This window comes from Lepus europaeus, chromosome 8, assembly GCF_033115175.1.
Source record: "Lepus europaeus isolate LE1 chromosome 8, mLepTim1.pri, whole genome shotgun sequence".
NCBI classification, from domain to species: domain Eukaryota; kingdom Metazoa; phylum Chordata; class Mammalia; order Lagomorpha; family Leporidae; genus Lepus; species Lepus europaeus.
Genome location: NC_084834.1, coordinates 27032787 through 27057888, shown reverse-complemented (window position 1 = coordinate 27057888; position 25102 = coordinate 27032787). Strand labels below are relative to the sequence as shown.

Genomic DNA, 25102 nt, shown 5'->3' with positions numbered 1-25102 from the left:
TAAATCTATGTATGTCAAAATTAATTAGCAATGACACGGATTTAAAATTATTTATCACTCATTTTATAACCTCTGCACAAAGGGAAGTAAACCCATGATTCCCAGTGGAACCAGAGGGGCACTCCACAAGGTACATAAATAAACCTGCTTCTATAACATTAATATACACAGCAAAGAAATTTAATCATCTCAAGATAATTTGATCTGGACACTTGTATTGAAAGGCTAAAAATCCTTTGTTTTTCTTTATATACTTGCTTTCTCTCTCTAGTTTCTTCAAAATCATAGGCTATTAACACAGACAAGAATTAATTCTTTTGTAGTACAAATAAAATTCTTTAAAACTGCAAGCTCCAAACTATATTATAGCAAAAAGTTCTGATAATGCAAATATAATTTTCTTGTCAAAACAAATTCACATGAGAATATACTTTCAATTAAACATTCATTCTTATACTTACCTGAGAACACAGTAGCATAACCAATTCCACAACTGAACTACTAGACTTCATGCAAACCAGACCTATTTTAAAGAGAATTTTTTAAAAATTACAAAGTAAAAAAACAAATGAGGGATTTGCTATTCAACTTTGTCCAAATTGATATTTAAAATAAAATTAACATCTTGTTAAAAAAGAAAGAAACCCTAAATTCATACACATTTGTTCATGATTAAACAAGATGCCCATATTTACTTTAAACCTGGCATCAAAACTACTACCACTTTTGTTAACTATCTCATTTCAGCTTTCAAAACACTGAAACATTTATTACAACTTCATACATAATGACATTTCACAATACTCATAGAAATGTGCACAACATATGCCATATTGATCAATATCATCTACATTTTGTTTTGGAGAGAGTTGATCGTTATACTTGCAGAGAAGGGAAATGGCTCCCTGACCTTTGCTTTCTCCACCACACTCTCTCCCTTCAACCTTCTAGCTATCAATCAAGTTTCCATTTTGTTTCATGGCAGCAGACATCCCAAACACTCTTATTAGTACCCTGACCTCTAACCTCACACTAAACCTTACCAGAAATGCAAGCGGTTGTCTGTTATATATTCTTGATTTCTTATAAATTAATTCATTTACATTTTCTCTTTTATGTTTCATTTTGGTTCAATGAAAAATCCTTGGGGAGGAACTTTTATATAGTTAATGCCCATTAAAAAATTTACTTTTGGTGACTAATAAAATCTAAAGCAGTTCATTCTAAGAACATTTTTTAACAACGTATCTTTACAAGCAATGTCAATAGTTAAAAGGGCTAACTTAACTAAATCACATTGTTACAAGTCAGAAAACTTGCAATTGTTTAATTCTTGGGGGGGGGGGCGGTGGTGGTAAATACAAGTTTAGGCTCTCTTAAACACCCTGCTATTATCTTACTTCTTTCAATCCATTAAAACTCTTCCAGGTACCCTATATTCTTTTTATCTTCTTTAGTTCTTGCTCCTCCCTTTTTACAAAACAATGCCTCAAAATTATGGAATGCTTAGCTAAAGGTTGATACTCAAATACATAGATGAAGTACTGATACTTCATAGTTAACAATCAGATACAGAAATCTTAAATCATTAACCTACCTATACATTGTATTTCCATCATATTCTTATTTCTGTATAAGAGGAGCTTTTTTACAATTTTTAAAAATTCCTAGGTTCAGCACTGTGGCACAGCAGGTAAAGCAACTGCCTGCAATGCTGGAATTTCATATAGGTACCAGTTCAAGTCCCAGCTGTTCCACTTCTATCCCAGCTCCCTGCTAATGAGACCGGGAAAGCAGTGGAAGATGGCCCAAGTCTTTGGGCCCCGGGACCCTTGTGGGAGACCCAGAAGAAGTTCCAGGCTCCTGCCTTCAGCCAGGTCTAGCCCCAGGCATTGCAGCCATTTGGGGAGTGAACCAGCAGATGGAATAGTTTTCTGTCTATGTCTATCCCTGTCTCCATAACTCTGCCTTTTAAATAAATAAATAAATCTTTAAATGAAAAAATAAAAATAAAAAAATTCCTCATGGAATCATCTAGCTAAGGATGCCCATCAAAAAATTATAACTAAAGCTATAGGTTGATATTTAAAGAAACCAAAATAGAGATGTGAGTGTTTGCCCCTGAGTTCTTAGCTTAAGAAATGTCTTATCTGGCCGGTGCCTCGGCTCACTAGGCTAATCCTCAGCCTTGCAGCGCCAGCATACCAGGTTCTGGTCCTGGTCGGGGCACCGATCCTGTCCCAGTTGCCCCTCTTCCAGGCCAGCTCTCTGCTGTGGCCAGGGAGTGCAGTGGAGGATGGCCCAAGTGTTTGGGCCCTGCACCCGCATGGGAGACCAGGAGAAGCACCTGGCTCCTGGCTTTGGATCAGCGCGGTGCACCGGCCGCAGCACGCCGGCTGCAGCGGCCATTGGAGGGTGAACCAACGGCAAAAGGAAGACCTTTCTGTCTCTCTCTCACTGTCCACTCTGCCCATCAAAAAAAAAAAAAAAAGAAATGTCTTACCTTAAACCATCAACAATGGACAAAGACAAGTCAGATTTAATAATCACTGGGGATACTTTCTAATACAAAAAATAATTCTATATTGTCACTAATCAAAGTCCTCTAGTTTCTCCCTTAAAAAGTCTAGCTATGGGGATGAAGATGGCATTTGGAAGTCAGTCTCTCAATCTCTTAAATAAAATTAATTATTTGAAAATTAGCCTCTACTGAATCAGCTTTCTCCTGATTTACTAATCTTTATTAGGTGAAATAAAACTGAAATAAATAAATATGAATGTATACATGTTTTTTCTTAAGCATGTAGGAATTGAAATATTCTTTTAAAAAAAAAAAAAACCTTTGTTTTTTATTTTGTTTGAAAATTGCCCTCTGCTTCCTGAGGAAATTCAGGGTAAGTCTATTTCCACTGTACTGAATCACCTTCTCTAATGCTTACCACACAGTAAATGCTCTATCCCCTGTCCCCACCATCACCAGCAAAAACAAGCCAAAAAAAACTGCCAAACTCCCATTATTCCTCACTGTTCCATAAACAGCATGGTTTCTTATTGCCTCAATGACCTACTTCTACATGCTATGTAGTTTGATACAATCTCAAAGTATATTACCTAGTAGAGATCCAGCAACCTATGTATGATGTAAGTAGGATAAACAACAATATCACTGTTGTCTCTACTTTTTGGTAAAACAGAATTTTACTAATGGAAACTAGTAATACATTTGAATTATCCTCTTATGTGGCAATATATAGTTGTTTATAAGTTCAAATAAAATCTATTCATACTAGTCTCTCCAATTCTCTGTCTTCAGTTAATGTTACTATACTCAAAAATTTCTTTCTTTTGTTCAACACCTAATTTCCTACTTCATCCAAATCACTGATAAAAATCTTGAACAGATAAGAATATAAAAGAGACAGCTAGTATCTTCTTCAAAAGATACAGACTCAGTGAGAAGCCTTGCCAGAGGTTGAAAACATATAAACATAAAACTCCATGTATCTCTTACTATTCATTTAAGTTTCTAACATTGAAATGCAAATACATATAAATGAAACAAAGAAAAAGTACTTACTTGTTCCTTCTATAAGCAGTTCTTGTCCATGGCTACCCAAAAGTGTCCGAGAAAGAAAAGGTGCAAAATCTACAAAAATCTCTCGCAGAAGAGGAGCTGCCTTTTCCAAAGCATGCTCAAGCCTCTCTGTAATACTAAGGGAAAGATGTTGTTATCTGAAGTATCAATGGAATGTATCCATTTTCTAATTTTTTAAATGAAGGATGTTATTTCAGTAAAATTAGATATAAAATAAAAATTGATCAAAGGAGGCATTCCTGCTAAATACAGCATTCTTTCAGCTTGAATTTCCCTTTTTATCCCACTCTATCTTATGACCCCCAACCCTGCCAAACAGTCTTGTTAACAACAATTCCAACATCAGTCTCATTGCAAGGATTAACTTATCATATCAGAGTACTTGCATTTTAGTCCCATTATAATATTAATAAACTCAGTTCTTAAGCAAATGTGTCTGTTCACCACTAAACCATCAGCAGCCTGAATTGAAGAACAGGTCTTATTTCCAAGTTCTCAACTGTAGCATATAGTATAGACTCAATAAAGCTTTATGAATTGAAAGAAGCAGTTCATATTTATTTTGTTGAAGTCCTAATGAAAAATCTACTTATACTGTATAGGTACATTTATAATTATTTCAAGTTACATGTTAATACCATGTCTTTGTGACTATAGGTACATATATTCATACAAAAAAAAATCCCACATGGATATTTTTATGAACTTTTTTTGGGGAAAAAAAAAAAAACCTCCTGCATTTCAGGAAAATCAGAGGTATCAGTTTTAGTTTTTTAGTTTCCAACTTAGAAACCAAACATATGTAAACAGCCACTACTTATCTGCCACTCACACTCCAGGTACTTTTAGCTCATATGACAAGAGAGCAGTTGCTACTGAAAATTTTAGGGACAGCTATGTTGTCAGTAACTATCTCTTCACAGGTGCTACCCTGAATCTTATCTTCTCAATGTATCTCACAGAACCTTTTATCTCTGGATGATACCATAAGCCTAAACCTAAGGGATGCTATAGCATTTCTAATTGTAGCAGGAAAAACCAAGAACTCTTTGACCACTAAGTCTCTAATGGTGGACAACACATTCATAGACAGCAAATTAGAATTTGAAATGCATAACACCAATTAAACAAGTGAAAAAAAATCTATCTACAACTCAGTATCATTGTGGCTTTGGTTGACTGGTTGTCACTTAAAATTTCATCATTTTTACAGAATAGAAACAAAGAAATCCATATGTTTAATTTCAAATCACTTGAAATATAAGTCAGGAGATGATTTATTCACATGCAGCATTTACTATTTATCACAAATTCTCATGTACCTATATTTCATAATTTTTTAAAGTAAAATGAACTGATAAAATATTCCCAAGCCACTAAATGTCAGGAATTCAGGCACAGCAGAAAAAAGAATGAAGGAAGGCAAGAAGGAAGGAAGGAAAGGAATCACAAGGCATGGCAAGGTGGGGCAGAAAGGGAAAGAGAGAGTCAGTGATCAGGAGAGCAGAAAACAAAATGTAGCTGGATACTTTGATAGATATAAAAACAATATCCAACTTAGATATTTAAATACCTCATATTTGAAACTGGATCTTGTGGAACTGATCCAACTGTTGGAACTGAAGGCAATTTTGCATTAGATGATCCATTGCCTGTAAAAGGAAAATAACCATTTACATGAACTCTGTTTTAGATACATAGATTCAAACAAAAACAAGTCTTCATTCCAGTCATCAAAACATATTACAATGCATATTATAAAATTATTCTTTATAAAACATGAAAAGTCAAACACTGTTTTGCTTGAATCTTCTCATATATAGATCTTAGTTACAAGCTCAATTATGCAAAGCAATTCTTCTATCCATGGTTTGAACAGGTAACAGAGGATTAAGTTCACATTCACAAAATTGGGTTCGTGGTTCCTCCTATTCAACACCAAATGTCAACAGAAATTTATAAGCAGAAGCATTCTTTTAACTGAAACAGAGGGGCCAGTGTTATGGTACAGCTCCACTGCCTGCAAGACCAACATCCCATCTAAGTGGGCAGGTTCAAGTCCCATCAGTTCAACTTCTGATCCAGCACCCTGCTAATGCATCTGGGAAAACAGCAGGAGACAGCCCAAGTACTTGGTCCCCTGCCATTCATGAGAGAGAGCCAGATGGAGATCCCAGCTCTTAGCTTCAGCCTGGCCCAGTCCTAACCAACTGGGGAGTTAACCAGTTGGTGGAAGATCTCTTTCTTTGCCTCTTCCTGGCTTCGGATCAGCACAGTGCGCTGGCCGCAACATGCCGCCAGAGCGGCCATTAGGGGGTGAACCAACAGAAAAGGATGACCTTTCTCTCTGTCTCTGTCTCACTGTCCACTCTGCCTGTCAAAAACATAAACAAAACAAACAAACAAAAAAAGAACCCTACTTTACACCTTATATAAAAATACCCTCAAAATGATTAAGATCTAAAGCTATGAACCTGATACCATCAAAATACTAGAAGGAATCATCCAGGAAACTGCAAGACATTGGCATAGGCAAAGATTTCTTGGAAAAGATCCAGAAACACAGGGCACAAAAAAGAAAATTGACAAATGGCATGACATCAAGCTAAGTGAACTTGATAGTTGTTTTTAGACCTTTTTAATACTCCTGTGGAACCAGGGTCTTACTATTTTTTTACTTGTTGAATATTATGATTAGTGTTACATTCAGCCTGTGATTATAGAGTAGACTCAAATTATGCCTTTGCCAAAATTAAAGAAAAAAAAAGCAAGGAAGAAAGGAAGGAGGGGGAGTAAGGGAGGAGAAAAAAGGAGGGAGGAAAGTACTGTTATCTTAGAATTGTATCTATTAAATCTGTTCTCATTAATAAACTTTTAAATTTTTAAACTAAAAATTTAAAAAAAACTAAAACTTAAAAAACTAGTTTTTCTTTAAACTAAAAATTAAAATAAAAAGAATCAAGATATAGGAATAGAATATCATTCAATTTAAGATGAGTATGAACTGAAGAAATAGAAGGGGCCACATGCTTTCCAAGGCCAAAATTAGGGAGAAGAAGAATGAACACATGCAGTGATAAATCGCCCTCTGTGGCAATGGGGACTATAAGAGTCATTAGAATTCAAGATGGACGCTACCTTAAAGACCCGGAGTAAACAGGCGCAGGAGATGTATACACTGTACTTGTAGCTGAAATTCAGGAAGTTTCTATTCATGAAAGAAGTAACCTAACAGGGTACTAAGTTATTGCTAGATACTAAATAAAAACTAAATAAAAACTAAAAACTAAATAAATAACATAAATAAAAACTAAAATTGCATTATGATTCCATTTAGGGACAGAGTAAGAAAGGGCAAATATAGGAAGGCAAACGAAACAAAGAATATGCAAAGCAGAGAAACAGGATCCTGGACTCTATGTACTATCAGAGTTCTGATACTATAGATCTGTTCTCCAAACTTCAGGCATGAGTATGCTGTGAACACCTACAGTGAGTCAAAATGATGTGGAAAGAAAGAGAGAGACAGACAAATAAATGGTCATCTAGGAAGCAGAGAGAAAGATAGTGGGAACAGATGAGAAGGGAGAAAGAAGCTCTCTGATATCCAGGAGCTGGCTAGTAACTATCAACTAGGCCCTGTTGTTAATGGCTCACTTGGAGCCCAAAACTAGGTCTTAGTGTTCTCTTATTAAATATAAACAATTTAATAGACAGGCTGTGACTATGAAGAATTAAAAAACAGGGAGGGTATTTGGCCTAGCCATTGACATTGCTTAAAACCCTCCATATGGGCCGGCGCCATGACTTAACAGGCTAATCCTCCACCTTGCGGCGCCGGCACACCGGGTTCTATCCCGGTTGCCCCGCTTCCAGGCCAGCTCTCTGCTATGGCCCGGGAAGGCAGTGGAGGATGGCCCAAGTCCTTGGGCCCTGCACCCGCATGGGAGACCAGGAGAAGCACCTGGCTCCTGGCTTCGGATCAGCGCGATGCGCTGGCCGCAGCGGCCATTGGAGGGTGAACCAACGGCAAAAAGGAAGACCCTTCTCTCTGTCTCTCTCTCTCTCTCTCACTATCCACTCTGCCTGTAAAAAAAAAAAAAAAAAAACAAAACAAAACAAAAAAACAAAAAAACCTCCATACTCCATGTCAAATTTCATGGGTTCAAGTCCCAGCTCTAGTTTCTGCCTCCAGCTTCCTCCAATGAAGATCCTTTAAAGTAGTGGTGATGCCTCAAGGTACTAGGTCCTGCAACTCACGTGGAAGACCTGGATAACCCTGGATATCATGGGTATGTGGGGAGTGAACCAGTGAATGGCAGGGAGAGCTTGCTCTTGTGCCTGTGATTTCTCTCTCATAAAAATAAAAACAAAAAACAGGGACTGGCACTGTGGTCAGTGTGTTAAAAACCCCAGCCTGTAGCGCTGGCATCCCATATGGGCTGCTCCACTTCTGATCCAATTACCTGCTAATGTGCCTAGGAAAGCAGTGGACCCTTGCACCCACGTGGGAGACCCACAAGAAGGTCCTGGCTCCTGGTTTTAGCCTGGCTCAGTCCTGGCTGTTGGGGCCATTTAGGGAGTGAACCAGAAGTTGGAAAATCTGCCTTTCTTTTTTTTTTTATTTTTTATTTTTGACAGGCAGAGTGGACAGTGAGAGAGAGACAGAGAGAAAGGTCTTCCTTTTGCTGTTGGTTCACCCTCCAATGGCCGCCGCGGTAGCGTGCTGCGGCCGGCGCACCGCGCTGATCCGATGGCAGGAGCCAGGTGCTTATCCTGGTCTCCCATGGGGTGCAGAGCCCAAACACTTGGGCCATCCTCCACTGCACTCCCTGGCCACAGCAGAGAGCTGGCCTGGAAGAGGGGCAACCGGGACAGGATCGGTGCCCCGACCGGGACTAGAACCCGGTGTGCTGGCGCTGCAAGGCGGAGGATTAGCCTGTTGAGCCACGGCGCCGGCCGGAAAATCTGCCTTTCTATCTTTCCCTCCCTCCCTCCCTCCCTCTCTCTCTCTCTGTAACACTGCCTTTCAAGTAAATAAATCTTAAAAAGAAAACATAAACAAAAATAAATTCACTGTAATAATGTCACAACACAAATACATGAACTCTGTGAACTCTGTCCAAATAACAAAAACTATCAGACAAGCAAACCTTGAAAGAAGTAATTGCTGCTGCTTTAAAAATTAAGGCATTAGCCCTGGGAAAGTCTTCCCTGCCTATAGATAACGTTAGGATATCTAATCCTAGAATTTCCCCTGCTTCCTTGACAGTATTTGATTCAGAAGCCCCATTTCCTTAATCCCTCACCAAAACCACCTAATACAAGCTCAAACCTTATAATAAATGTTAACAGTCTATTCCTGAGTTGTCTCAAGTTCCCCAATTGTGTGAATGCTCTCACACTACAGAATGTATTAAAATCAACTTGCTGAACCAAAGGTATAGTCCTACTAGCCTTTGGTTGGAAGGCATTGACAGACTTTAAATGAGGTCAGGTAGAGAAAGCACTGAGCCAAGAAAGGTGGTAATCCTTGGCCCATTTTATTTTTATTTTATATATATATATATATATATATATATAACAAAAATTTTATATTAACAAAAATTTATTAACATTTTCATATTAACAAAAATTAAAAACTATATATAGTTTAATTTTTGTTAATGTAAAGAATAGATTTTATGTACCTCATAGTGACAATTCACAGAAGTTAACCATATTTCCTCTCCTGTTTCTCTCCCTCAGTCCCTCTCCCTCTTTCCTTTACTCTTTTCCTTTAATTTTTGCAAAAACGTAATTGCAGTCCACTCAATAATAAAGCATATTGCATCACTAATTACAATATTCAACAAGTAAAAAAAAATAGACAAGAGCTACAAATGGCAATCAAATCTTAAGATGTCCATTTCATTCCTATGCATTTTTTGTTTTATATTCTATATTAACTACTATATATATCAGAGAAAATATATGATATTTGTCTTTTTGGTATTGAATTATTTCACTAAGCATAATTGTTCATTTTAAGAGAACCAGAATTAAGGAAATCCCTAACAACAGTTTCAAAAAAAATCATATTTTTTCATGGTATGACATACATTATTCCATATAATAGCACGTCTCAAATCAGAACACATTTCACAAAGGCTTTTTTTTTTTTTTTTTTTTTTTTTTGGACAGGCAAAGTGGAAAGTGAGAGAGAGAGACAGAGAGAAAGGTCTTCCTTTGCCCTTGGTTCACCCTCCAATGGCCGCCACAGCTGGCGCGCTGTGGCCAGCGCACCGCGCTGATCCGTATCCAGGAGCCAGGTGCTTCTCCTGGTCTCCCATTGGGTGCAGGGCCCAAGCACTTGGGCCATCCTCCACTGCACTCCCAGGCCACAGCAGAGAGCTGGCCTGGAAGAGGGGCAACTGGGACAGAATCCAGTGCCCCGACCGGGACTAGAACCCAGTGTGCTGGAGCCGCAAGGCAGATGATTAGCCTATTGAGCCACGGCACCGGCCCACAAGGGCATCTTAAAATTGTAGTCAGCTAGCAATTAAAACTTAATTGTGAGAAACATGATCAGATAAAATCAGGAAAGCAACAGAATCAAAATCTGACACTTGGTAACAGTCTAATTAATTAGGGAAGAATTGTGGAACTATTTGAAAATTTAATTTAGCCAGTCTATATCCCCAAACTTATACAACTAGAGGAAACACAATTGTATAATCTAATGTAAGTGTAACACTGCTAATGACTTGTTTGTCGTAACTACTCAATTTGCTACAGTTTAGGTAACTGGGTTTTTTTAGAAGTCCAGAGCTCTGGGAATCAATTATCATGTGTCACAACTGTAGTCGGTTAATTTTTTCATTTTGACAAAAATACAAAAACACTATGCATTAAACAAAGTAAGGGCCCTCTTTCCCAAACTGTCTTACATGAGCCAGACTCAAAGCAGATAGCTGAGAAAAGGAGAGCAAACACATCAGGTAGGAGGGAGTCTACAGTGGCCCACAGGAAGTTATTAAAACTCAGTATGAGGGGGTCATTTAAGTAGAAGATAAAAATAAGAACTGTGAGATAATGATATTAAATCAATGTTAACTATATGAATTCATTGATCCTAAAACATAGAGCAATAGAAATAAGCATGTGAATAAAAATACACATTTTTATATGTGCTATAAACATAACTTTTAAAAGTTCATGGAACATGGGAATTAAAAGAGTTCATTTTAACATTTTTTTCATTATATGTATTTCCCACATCTTGTGAAAATGTTATTTTGCACAAAAATAAACTCACACTTTTAATTCCATTTTCTCTAGGTCTGTCCAATGAGGGCATCTAGAAGCAGCAATATCTTAACACCTAATTGTCTATATTTTAGCTCTTTTTATTTTCCACTAAAAGAAAAAAAAATGATCTCTGGAAGAAAAAGACAAAAGGACCTGGAAGCATGGATTTGTGCCTTCTAGAAAGCAGTGTCCAAGGAATGACATATGTCCCAAGGACACACAAGCCAGCTTAAAGGAGCTCCTACTGAAAAATCAAGGACAATCTAAGCACCAAAATAAATAACAAGGACCTGGTGTTTGGTGCAGTGGTTAAGAAACTTTCAACACATGCATCCCATGTAGGAATACCTGAGTACTTGTTTTTTGTTTTTAAAGATTTATTTATTTATTTGAGAGGTAAAGTTACAGAGAAAGAGAGGGAGAGAGAGAAAAAGGTCCTTCTATCTGCTGGTTCACTCCCCAAAAGGCCACAAAGGCCGGAGCTGGGCTGATCCGAAGCCAGAAGCCAGGAGCTTCTTCTGGGTCTCCCATCCATAAGAAAAGAGCTGGATGAGAAGAGGATTAGCCTGGACATGAACCGGCACCCACATGGGATACAGCTGCCACAGACAGAGGCTTAGCCAGCCCCCTGAGTACTTTTAAGTCCCACCTCTGCTTCTGAGTTTGAAGTAGGCAGGCATACAGGTTAAAATCAACTGGGTTTGTGAGCTGGAAGACCACGCCTTTGCCACACCCCTGTGTGACCTCATGCCCCTACCTGGCCACACCTAGGTACCCACCAGCCAATCAGATTAATTAACCACTCCCCTTTGGAAGTGGGTTACAAGCCTGGGACAAGGTGTGTCTCGCCCTTCTCTTCTTCCTTGGCCTCTTGCCAGGAGGGGGCTTGCTGTAGCCCTGCGCCTCCAGGGCTCTTGGCCTTTGGGCCACCTGCCCTAGGCTTCCTGGCCTAGATGCTCCTCCACGTGGCTGGTTCCTGGTGCTCGGTATGAACCCATATTTACCTCTCTCCCTTAATAAAGCTCTCACTCTCCCATGTATCTTTCTCACTAAATAAAGGCTTAAAATGTACCATGCTGCCTTGTTTATCTGTGCCAGTATTTAGAATCCTTCTCTAAATATTAGGCAAGAATCCTCTCAGGTTTATTAACATTGGGGATTTATTAATAAGCCCATTGTGAAATCGTATGGCATCCCAGATAGCACTTCTGGGGAACTCTAAAGGGCCACATTTTTGTATGAATTTTAGGAGGTCATCTCCGATATCAATTATAGCTTCTTACTAATGCACACCCTGGGAGGCAGGCCCAGATTGAGTTCCCAACTCCCAATGTAGGCCTGGTATACCCTGCCTGGCATTTGGAGAGTGAACTTGCAGATCAACAATCTCTCTTTCTCTCTCTTTCCCTTACTTTCAAATAAGTAAAAACTAATGAATAAAATTTTAATAATGAATGATAGAAATTGATAACTCACTGAATAAAGTGAGAAATCATGAAGTCACATTGAAATAGACAAATTGACTATCTGAGAAAGTAAATATTTAAATAATGTCAAAGGATCTCCCAACAAAACACAAATTAAAAAGGGAGAAGAGTAACTTTAAAAACACACAAACATGGGGCTAGTGCTGTGGCGTAGCAGGTTAAGCCGCCGCCTGCAGTGCCAGCATCCCATGTGGGTGTTGGTTCGAGATCGAGCTGCTCCACTTCTGATCCAGCTCTATGCTATGGCCTGGGAAAGCAGTACAAGATGCCCCAAGTCCTCGGGCTCCTGAACCCACATGGGAAGACCTGGAGGAAGCTCCTGGCTCCAGGCTTTGGATCAGCTCAGCTCCAGCCATTGCGGCCAATGAGGGAGTGAACTAGCAGATGGAAGACTTCTCTCTCTCCGCAACTCTTTCAAATAAATAAACAATACTTTAAAAAAAAAAACACACAAAAATGTCAGTTTCTACTTTTTAAGTGATCAAAGTCACTGTCATCAGTACTAGAACAAATCAAAATTGGGTATCATTTACTTGAAATCCTTTTTCTTTTTTTTCTCCCCATCTGTTTTGTTAAGATTCCTTCCAAAGAAGCATACTCCATTTCCAATGATGAGCAAATAACAGACCAACCCACATTCAGGGATATTCATTTGAGTTGTTCAGTTTTTGACCAGTTACATAGAGTCTTTGCTTGACCAAAGTTCAGTTAGTCTTCTGAACTTTCACCTAGGGCTGTCTGCTTACTTTCCCAGAAAATTCAGTTTTAGCAAGAACCCTGCTAAGTTATATTATCAAGAAACACACCTCTCCCACCCTCTCTCTCCATAAATGATAACTCTCAACAGCTAACGGAGTTTCTTTTCCTCCACCATCCTCCAAGTTGGTGATGTCTCACCCTGGCCTGTCTTAATCCAGCATCCTGTAAGCTGGGTTACATAGAATCCATTTCAACCCCTGATGCTTCCTCTTAGTCACTACTTATCCAACAACCCCCATATAACGCCTTGGCTATCATTTCCCACTTGTCCATGTTGTACTCAGAATTAAGCCCAGTTCTACATTAATGTTTAATTTCAGTATTGCAATAGTCTTGAATACAGTTTTTTTTCTGCTTTAACTACTTTACAGCCCTGGATTTTGACATCATTAGAAACAATGTTTTGCTATATGTTTACATACATCTTCATGTAATCCTTCCTTTTCTTGAGGTAACGTTCTAGAATGCAATTTACACACATCTTAAGTGTTGATACATATTACCAATTTGCCTTCAAGAAAGAATACACAACTTACATGTCTCAGATTTACCGTTGAAACTGAAGATATTTTCCCAATTCACTGATCAATTTACAAACAGGAATATAAATGACTATTTTAAACTTTTGAACTTTTCACTGGAATCTTTTTCTTTATGACTTATAAGCATTTATAATAATATTTACCCCTTATCACACTTTATAAATACTTTTCAAGGTTGTAGTAAATTTTAAACAGGCAGAATTCTAGAGCCTTCTTAAAACCACCTGAACCAGCGTACACAGACAACATAAATAACACCACCTTTTTAATTGATTATTACAATACTTAAAATTATGTTAAGCACTTAGATACAGTAGGATCCCCCAACATTACTTTCCCACACTCCTGCAAAGCACTACAGAAAAAAGTATAGAGCTCTTCTGAGTGATTCACTAAATATTTGTAAATCATGATAACCACTTTCTGTACAGCCTTCTATTGCTATTGATATATCACTTACCTATTAAATTCCCACAAGAAATATAAGAAGTTCTTTCACTCATCTTAGCCTGAAACTCATTTTATTTCTTGCTTTTGAAAAAAAGTGCCAGGTCTCTCTTACCATATCGAAAGGAAATCCTGCTAATTGCTCAAGCCATCTCATGCCTCAAGTGCTTACATAATTTCCATTACCAATATTTTGGGGGAAAGATGTGCTACCTTGGCAGAAAACATTTCATCAATCACCTACAAAAAATTATTTTCAAACTTACCCTTAACTCTTTCACTACAAACTTTGTAGTTAGTCTGATTATAACAACCGCTTTAAGGGGCTGTCATAGACTGACATGTTTTGGGAAGCATTAGGGTTAGGAGTCTGCACACAGACTCTGCCACTTACGAACCTTGGACAAGGTACTCAAACTCTCTGGGCTTCATTTTCCCCACCTATAAAATTAGTAGTGATGTCTCCTTCACCTAATTATTTTGAGGATTAAACTAGTATTCTTAGAAAGGGACAGAGCCACAGTAATCATAGAATGAATGATAGTTCCTTCTTTCAAAATATTTAAACAAAATGACCATGTTTTGCTTTAATTTGTACTTCAGGCTGAAAGCACATCAAACTTCTTCAGGGATTATTCATATGACAAAGTAATGATAATTTAAATGAGATGGACCTTATAAAGTGCCATTTAAAATATTCACCAAGAACACCTTAAGAAACCAAAAGTAAATTCTGTTGAAAAGTCTAGAAACTGAGTAAACAAATATTCAATCTTAGATTTAAATATTATAAAAAGTGGATATGCAGGGATAGGCATCTGGGTACAGCAGTTAACATGTTACTTGGGCATCTGCATCTGATATTTGAGTGCCCTGGTTTGAGTCACAGTTCTGATTCTGATTCCAACTTCCTGCTAATGCACACTTGAGAGGCTCAACTGCTTGGGACTCTGGCACCAAAGTGGGAGACCTGGGTTGAGTTCCTAGCTCCTGGCTTCAGCTGGCCAAGCCACAGCTATTGCAGGCATTTAGAAAGTGGTATTTCTCTCTCTACACCTCTCTGCCTCTCTTTCTCTCCCCTCTTCCTCTATCTCCTCTTCCCTCTCTCCCTCCTTCTTTCTCTCACTCTCTCTCTCCCTCTCTCACTTTCCCTCCCTGTCTTTCAAATAAAAATAAGCAAAACTTTCTAAAAACTGTATTTCTACCAACCTCAATTATCATTAGTAAAAAACAAAAGTAGCCATAAATGTTTGGTAAATATAACCACTGTCATCTAAGAAAAAGATAGTACTTCCAGTAAAACCTTGTCACTGCCTCACACTTGTCTCAGACATTCCTCAGGCTCACTCCAGTCATATCTCAGCATTCTGATTCAACTTGCTCTTTTAGGTGATAAGCACAGCCAGGATCTAATTGGGAGTTCTGTGGATTTAACTGATTAAGAAACAGCAAGGATCTGGGGCAACTCGGATATTCCCTGGTCCTTGGGCAGTGCTTGACCAACAACCACCAGTTCCGACTACCAAACATGAGAATGTAGCAATTCTGGACCACGTGATCCGCACAGGCTTATTCCTTCGGGAGAGTGAGCAGTGCGGCATCTTCCACAGTTAACTTCTGCATAATCACTGAGCCCACCTCTTAGAGGGAGCATATTCCTAACACAAAATGAATTTGGAGTTAATCTTTCTTTTCTCCAGTGTACTTCTTTCTATTTCCCTTGATAATCAGAGTTAATTTTCATCTTACCGGAAAATTTGCTTTCCTGGTATACCTCCCATCCTCACTGTACTGCTCATCTAAACTGTACACAGAAACTCTAACCAAGGGACCGGTGGTCAGCACATCTAGGATCAATCTAAAAATGATGCTAAAGTACATGTTTATTCATATTACAATTTTTCATGTACATATTTCAACTCCTATTTCATCATAAAAACATTTCCATTTTTCTATTTTTCACAATAAAATTTTAATTACAGGGCAAAACAATGTGAAGAAGAAAAAAAGTTTCACAGTTTAGAATCCAGCACGTCTAAGAGTCAGGTCCAATCCCTCCATACATGCACAACACTCAGTGAAATACTTCAGGGAACCATCATTTTTATTATACTCAATGAGAATGTTCTAAATTCTTGACAGCAATGTGATTCTTGTACCAATGTTTAGACACTGACTTCTATTAATGAAATATTACTTAAGTTTATTTTTTTAATCTGGCTTTTGAAGATCATCTTTGTGTTAAGTTTGTCAGATATTTTCTCAGTAAGTAGTATTGATAGTTTTTCCTGAATTTTTATGAAGTCAGTAAGAAGGAACACAAGGTTCCACCTACCTAAAAGTAGAAGAAAAAATGACCTCCAAAACATGTTTGTGTAAGGTCTTAAATAGTAGCTGTAAAACAAAATTGGGTTTTATTGTGCTAATAGACCTAAATTTTAATGAGCCAAAGTGCATATTATAAACCTGAAAAAGAGAGGGAAAAATGCTGGATCTAAATAAAACAACAACAAAAACTATTTCCAGAGAAATGTCAAATTTAATGCCTAAAAAAGAATATGGTAGAAAGTGTTCTTTTTAAATCATAAGACAACACCTGACCAACAAGGATGACTAAATTAACCAGCAACAGTTGTAGGAAAAGAAGAAATTACATGAAAGAATAAAGTAAAGGCATCAGTAATTTTACAACATGTTGACCTTCATTCTTGCCAGATGGAAAACATAGTTCCCAAATATATCCTGCATTGTTTCAACTCATGTAAGTTTATGAAAAATGTTTCAAATCAATTTAACATTAAAATGTCCAACAGATGGTGCACACATAAATGCAGAAGCTACTTCCAAACATGTGGGATGGTACTAACTTATCTTTTACTTATCCTTGCACTGATAAACTGGCTCCTCCAAACTGACAGTTTTCCAGACATTCAAGAGAACAAAAAGGAAAACACAAATGGGTCATCTTCCTAGCATCTATCCAGGGAGTAGCCAACTGCTTATTCAGGTCCCTAAGGGCCTAAATAACTAATGTGTCTTGCAATAAAGAAACATCAAAACAAGTGCCAATTTTCATCCCTTAGCTACTGTTACACTGTATTCTCCCCCCATCACGAGTTAATTCCGTGAGAGATGGTTTATATGCCTACTAAGAGTTTCTCATTACATAAGTGAAACTTTCAGTACGTGAGTAAAGATAAGCCTCTTGGGCTAAATATAGTATTAAGCAAAGATTCTTTTGATTCAAACATTTTGCCCTAACATTAAAAAAACACATACTAATTATAATGTCCATGGCTCTGATGAACTAAAAAAAAAAAAAAAAAAAAAGGAGCCTGATATTCTGGCAAGTAGTCAAATCAGTAAATTTTGCACATTAGCAAATACTCAACATATAAATCATCAAAGACCAATGTACTAAGTTCCTTAGTTCCTTTCCTAGGCTATCTTCAATTTTCTTTGAATCATTTATGCTTTACAGCATGGTGGAGAAATACCATAGCATATTTAATAGAATGATGGCATATTAACATATCAAAAGCATATATTATATTCTAGGTAATTAAATCTTTGCTTATGAATCACCTAGAGTTCCAGATTTTGATATGTTTCATAAAACCCTGTATTTTCTTTCCTTTGAAAACACTCATACACAAAAGATATACCTTCTCTTCTAAGGAAAGTCTTTTACCATTACTCCTATTAAATTATATTTTTCTGCTGCAAAATGCTGCAAAAGCTAGCATGTTTCTCAAGCTTAATGTGATATCTGTGTACTGAAACAGTTTTGTATATTAATCATAGTTTTAATATACAGCTTAAGATGCAAATGTTCAAATTTTTAAATTTTAATTTGCTATAAAATTATTTTAGTGACAATATTTAAATAAAAAAAACTTTGATCTTTTGTGAAGTTTACAGCCTATAATTATTTTTCTGGGCCTGAGGTCTATCCAGTGTTACTTTCTCTATAACTGTAGCACTTATAAAACTTAGAAATCCCATTCTTAAATCAAAATTTCCAAACAGCTTAAATTTTTCTATAATACTCAGATTTTATGTTTTATATACACAGGGATCTTCCAAGGAAATTTCTACTTATAGTAATAAACTATCAGGTAAAATTTTTATTAACTAATAATATATTACTGGATTTAAGTGACCATTTCTTGTTGTTGACCCCCTATAAAATTCAGAACTGTAGTCATTTCATGGTGAAAATGTCTTGATGCATAGGAACATGTAGGAGTCCTTTCACATAAAGAAAATAATCCAAGACTAAACCAAGACTAATCCCTATCTTACTCAGATAAGATAAAACTGCACCACTCAGCATTATAACCACCACCAGTTCATACTCAAATAATTTTTTTCCCCAAATCCTCCTGGACACAGGAGAAAGAACAATAAGGCAAATAATTTAAATCAAGATAATCCACTAATAAGAAAACAAAAATTTATCAGTTAACATTGACTAACCAGGGGGGCCGGCGCCGCGGCTCACTTGGTTAATCCTCCGCCTGTGGTGCCAGCATCCCATATGGGCACCGGGTTCTAGTCCCGGTTGTTCCTCTTCCAGTCCAGCTATGACCTGGGAGGGCAGCAGAGGATGGCCCAGGTGCTGGGGCCCCTGCACCCACGTGGGAGACCCAAAAGAAGCTCCTGGCTCCTGGCTTCGGATCAGCTCAGCTCTGGCCATTGTGGCCAGTTGGGGAGTGAACCAGTGGATGGAAGACCTCTCCCTCCCTCCCTCCTGCCCTCCCTCTCTCTCTCTCTTCCCCTCTCCACTCCCTCTCCCTCTCTGTGTAACTCTTTCAAATAAATAAATAAATAAATAAATCTTAAAAAAAAAATAACCAGGCAGAGATAATTCTTTATTCGTGGGATGTGGATGCCAAGTGGAAAAGAATATACTTAGCTAGGTACAAAGGAAGTAAGTAGGCAAAAGCACAAAAAGGGGCTAAAAGAGACCAAGGAGGGTGGGTGACTGAACATCGCCAGACTGGGTCAGATGTTTCCCATAAAGGCAATCAACAATGTCTATGGCATCAATTAATTGAGCAGAAAGAAATAAACTAAAATGGACAAACCACATTTTAGTGACACTGTAAGAAGAAAGCAAGAGTCAGTTACAGAGAAAAAACAAAAGGAAACAGTCATCACAAAGAAGGTTTGGAATAACTAAAACGGAAGTGAACTTTTTTTTTAAAGCTAACTAAAATTTCCACCTCAACATGCAAAAATGATGGCAAACTATCTAGAAACACCACCACCAAAAGTTATGCAAAATTTAAATAATAGAGCAAAAAGGTACAATATAACCTGCATCAATTATATATGGATTTGTAGGTTGGAGCCACAGGGCATATTATTTTGTGATCTTATATACAGTTTTTCATGGTGAGTATTCTACATCACAATGGATTTACTGGAAAAAACAATGACTTCAGGAAAAAAGTAAAATTTTGCTTTATGTTAAATATTACCCAAATATCCCAGCTTTCTATGTTTTTTGTGTCTTCTGAAGACTGCATGCTAAAGAATGGACTTTATTTTTTTTTTTTTTTTGACAGAGATTTATAGACAGTGTGAGAGAGAGACAGAGAGAAAGGTTTTCCTTCTGTTGGTTCACTCCCCTAATGGCCTCCATGGCCGGCGCTTTGCCAATCCGAAGCCAGGAGCCAGGTGCTTCCTCCTGGTCTCCCATACGGGTGCAGGGCCCAAGCACTTGGGCCATTCTCCACTGCCTCCCCGGGCCACAGCATAGAGCTGAACCGGAAGAGGAGCAGCCAGGACTAGAACCAGCACCCATTTGGGATGTCAGCACCGCAGGTGGAGGATTAACCAAGTGAGCCACGGCACCGGCCCAAAGAATGTACTTTAAAGAGGTTGGCATTGTGGCATAGCAGGTTAAGCCTCCGCCTACAGCACCAGAATCCCATATAGGTGCCAGTTTGTATCCTGGGTGCTCCTCTTCCCATTCAGTTCTCTGCTTATGGCCTGGGAAAGCAGTAGAAAATGGCCCCAGTGCTTGGGTCCCTGAACCCATGTGGGAGTCCTGGAAGAAGCTCCTGGTCCCTGGCTTCAGATCAGCTCATCTCTGGCCACTGCAGCCTTTTGGAAAGTGAACCAGCCGCTCGCTCGTTCTTGCTCTCTCCTTCTCTCTTTAACTCTGCCTATCAAATAAATAAATCTTAAAAATATATATACTTTTGGCCGGTGCCATGGCTCACTAGGCTAATCCTCCGCCTGTGGCACCGGCACTCTGGGTTCTAGTCCCTGTTGCTCCTCTTCTAGTCCAGCTCTCTGCTGTGGCCTGGGGAAGCAGTGGAGAATGGCCCAAGTGCTTGGGCCCTGCACCCGCATGGGAGACCAGGAGGAAGCACCTGGCTCCTGGCTTTGGAAGGGCATAGCGCGCCAGTCGTAGCATCCTTTTGCGGGGTGAACCAACGGAAGGAAGACCTTTCTCTCTGTCTCTCTCTCTCTCGCAGTCTAACTCTGCCTGTCAAAAAAAAAAAAAATACTTTTAAAAAATCTGAAGTATAACTACATTTAAAAGTATTCAGAGGGTGCTATTTTGTTCTATAAGTTGAAATTAAATGGCAATATAGTCAAAACAAGACAAAAATATTTTAATATTTTATCAGTATATTCAGAAATTGCTATGTTTGCTTTGGAATTTACTGAGGAATTCATGATTACTGAATTAAAAAGACAGTATGTAAAGAGTTTCATAGACATTAATAACTATTGTATTTTTTCCAAAAATGGGAAAGAAGCTGGTCTAGAATAATCAGCTGATTTTTTTTTAAGGACTTTGGATGGGGGTAGAAGAGTAGATAGTGTATACACTACCCTAAACAGATTAGCAAATTATTCCTGTTACAATATAAGAAAGGGGCATCAGAGTGCAAGGGAACACTTAAAACCATAAAAAATTTTATCCTATACTTATTTTCCTTCATATTTCCCTCTAACATGGGAAAAATGTAACATTAAATATCAGTGCAAGAAGTTAATAATATGCAAAACTCAGGATAAAGGCTTGGGAATATATGAGAACTCTGCACTTTCCACTCAATTTTTCAGCAAATCCCATCCCAATGCATCCCAAGCTTAACTGCTGCACCAAATGAACAAAACGCAGAGTTAACAGAGAGAGAGAAAGAAAGGGAGATCTTCCATTCACTGATTTACTGCCCAAATGGCCTCAATGGTCAGGGTTGGACCAGGCCAAAGCCAGGAGCCTTGAACTCTATCCAGGTCTTCCATGTGCATAGCAGGGGTCCAAGTATTTTCCCATCTTCCACTGCTTTTACAGGCACATTAGCATGGAGCTTCATAGGAATCAGAGCAGCCAGGACTTATATTGGAGCTTATTTGGGATGTTGGATTCATGGGGGGGCAGCTTAACCCACGGTGCCATACTACTGGCCCAGCTCCCTATTCCCTTTCTTATTTTTTTTTTAAAGATTTTTATTTATTTGAGAGGTAGAGTTACAGACAGTGAGAGGCAGAGACAGAGAGAAAGGTCTTCCTTCCGTTGGTTCACTCCCCAAATGGCCACAACGCCCGGAGCTGTGCTGATCCAAAGCCAGGAGCCAGGAGCTTCTTCCAGGTCTCCCATGCAGGTGTAGGAGCCCAAGCACTTGGGCCACCTTCTACTGCTTCCCCAGACCATACCAGAGAGCTGGATCGGAAGAGGAGTAGCCGGGACTCGAAGTGGCGCCCATATGGGATGCTTGCACCGCAGACAGAGAATTAACCAAGTGAGCCACAGCGCCGACCCCTCCCTTTCTTATTAAAACCTCTATCTATCTTCTATCTATCTTCTATCTATCTCTTCTTAGGGGCAACGAAAGATAAAAGGCAAAAAATATTTTTATGAATCATTCACTCATGTTTTCATCCACCTAACTAGCAGCATCTAATCCATCACACACTGCTAGGTCTGACTGAAGAAAATATTTAATTCCTTGATTTAATTCTTTTATTTTACTCAGATTTATTCCATAAATCAGTAAGGAATGGTATGATAAAAAAGTGCAATGCTTTTTATGTGACTAACAACTTTATCAGAAATCCAAGGTTAGCTAAAATAAGGTCTTAAAACTAGATGAAATCCTGGAGAAGTAACACACCTGGTGATTCTCCGCCTACATCTGAGGCCTGGGCTGAATCTACTGAGGAAACCACACTCACAGCATTGGTAGGTACACTCGTAGCAGGGGTGGAAGGTAAGACTGCTGCTTTTTTTGTTGCAACGATGACACTTCTGAAATAGACAGAAAATAATATCAATATAGAAGACTGCTTGTGTGAATTTCAAAAAGAAACTAAGAGGTTAACTTCTAATTTTCTTCCTTATCTCTATTTTGATATACAATTAAGAATATTCTTCCAATATGAAATCTCTTCAATGCTGTTCCTAATTATGTGCTTTTTAATTTTTTTTTGACCAAAGACAGTGCCCTAAGGATATATAAGTCATCTTGACATATTAGCTTAAATTTACCACCTAGTATTTTTTAAATGAAGAATCATCTTTAATTCTAATAAATAAAATATAGCCAAAAGTATATAAAAAAGAAATTCTGGCCTTAAAGTGGAAAACTAATTAACTTTTTCTCAACCTTAGAATTGAAGCAAAAAACCAAACATGGTTCAACAAGGGTTTTAAAACATTGTTAATTTGAAATAATAAACTATAAGAAATCTAGGGTGAAAAATGTAGACATAAACAATTTCCCAACATAAACACAACCAAAGTTTTTCTTTTTTGCCTCAGAGACTATATCTTTTGATAATATCATATAGAAAAATGCATAAGTAAAAAAACTAGATGCAAATATATCATAGAATCAAAGTTGTTTAGCTTGTATATAATATAAACACAGGTATTCACGATATTCCAATTTCAATTACAGTGTAATACTTTATATCAAAATAGTAACTAAAAGACCTTGTTAGGCATAACTTAAAAGGCATTTTTAATTGAAGTTAGCTCCATAAACATGCAAAAACCCAGTTAATGAGGTAAAGAGGACAGCTGATATATAATGCACTCCCACAGCAGTGCTTACTTTTAATTACCTGGTGTTAAGCATAAGCCTAAAGTCTTCAACATTCAATTTATTTAATCACATCTTTTGTTGACAATACTGCAACTGCAAGCTGCAAGTATTCCCTTAATAGCTTTAAAAAGTATTAGCTTTTAAACAAAGTTACTTAAGTACTTGATCCAAATAAATGTATTCAAAAGTGGAAATTATGTAATTATAATATTTTTAGGAATACATTTTTCTTGTTGTTATTTGAAAAAGAGATAACACGAGTGAAATAGGTTCCGTTTTACTTCAGTGCCTATCATGTGAGGGCAAATACTGTTGCCAATTAAATCAAGTTCTCTTGTGCTAGGCATGGCTTATTCAATGTACTTGAGGGTAGCTGGTGTCAAATCATTATAAGGGTGACTGCCAATGTTAACTATACACTAAAAAATAGAAGCAACAGCCACCTGAGCCCCAAGTCCAGAATGCTGTGTTTAAACCATGGTAGCTGATATCAGATGAAGATTATTGACTTAAGGGGGAGTAGATATGATGTGTGTGGGGGCTCACACTGCTGCTGGTACATTCAGAAAACAGCACACAATATAATTTGTGCATTTCCTATTCCACACAGAAATTTACAAGTCCTTTGTTTACAAAAATCTCTAGCAACCTATTTCTTGAAGAGAAGTAAGAAATATAGAATTTACTTTCACATTTATATATAAAATAATGAACCAGCAAGCTCTACTTTACTCATACAAAAGGCAAGTACAATAAAAGTGACAGAAATACATAGAAATGTCAAACTGCTTTTCTTATGATCAAAGTCTAAGACAGGGGGCAGGCATTTGGCCTAGTAATTAAAACACCTGGTGTCCCACATCCAAGTGCTGGGTTCATTGCCCAACTCTGGATCCTGACTCCAGTTTCCTGTTAATGCAGACCCTGGGAGACAGCAGTGGTGGCTCAAGTGCTTATGTTACTGACACCCAAGTGAGAGACCCGGATTGAGTTCCCAGCTCCCAGCTTCAGCTGGCCCTGGCCCAGCCCTGGCCCATAACTGTTGAGGGCTTTTGGGATGAGAACTGGTGGATGGAAGCATTCTCACTGCCTCTCAAATAAGTAATTTTTTATTAATTTAACACATATACCTACCCAAAAATTCCAATTCCACTCCTAGAAATTTCCCCAAAGAAACCTATATCCACAAAAATGTGTACAATAATATTCATAGAGGCTTTATTTACAATAACCACAAAGCAGAAAGAACCCAAATGTCCTTTGTACAAGAAAATAAGCATCTTTAAAAGATAGCATGCTTATAAAAGAGAATACTAGTCAGAAATAAAAAGTAAACTACTGATAAGCCTAATAACATGGATGAAACAAAAGCATTATATGGAATAAAAGAAACATTATACTAAAATACACATACTTTGTGCTAACTTTGACATGAAGTTCTACAATAGTCAAAAGTAGTCTATGGCAGAAAAAAAAATTCAGAGTAATAACTGTCTCTGAAGGATTAGGATAAGAATTGGTTCAAAATTGGGGTTTTTTAAGACTGACAATATCTTAATGAGGTTTTGATTTACAAAATTGTATGAATGTCTCCAAAGTCATCAAATGGTTATGCCTAAGATTTGTGCCTTTCACTGCATGTAAATTTTACATTGAAAGCTGTATTAATCTCTAGGTAGAGCACTGAAGGCTTAAGTGTGAAAGAGTGAAGTAAACTGACGTCTGCATCTTCCTTTGAAATGCATTCCAAAAAATAAGATTGAGGGCAAACACTGTGGCATCATGGTTAAACCACTACTTGGGAAACCTGCAGCCAACATCTGAGTGCCTGGGATCAAGTCCCACACCTTCCTCCAATCCAGCATCCTGCTAATGTGCACACTGGGAGGCAACAAATAATGATGCCTG

General features: G+C 38.0%; 1 protein-coding gene across 5 annotated transcripts in view; it reads right to left on the bottom strand.

The window, feature by feature from the left end:
* The window catches only part of LRBA (LPS responsive beige-like anchor protein), a 730178-nt gene that overhangs the window by 509592 nt on the left and 195484 nt on the right, over window positions 1-25102 (bottom strand). For all 5 annotated transcript variants that reach the window (XM_062199509.1, XM_062199506.1, XM_062199510.1 and 2 more), the window contains exons 31-34: window positions 22262-22395; window positions 5169-5247; window positions 3578-3711; window positions 462-523 (exon numbers count right to left, since the gene is read on the bottom strand). In XM_062199509.1, coding sequence (XP_062055493.1) covers window positions 462-523; window positions 3578-3711; window positions 5169-5247; window positions 22262-22395 — 409 coding nt within the window. The remainder of the gene's footprint in view (window positions 1-461; window positions 524-3577; window positions 3712-5168; window positions 5248-22261; window positions 22396-25102) is intronic.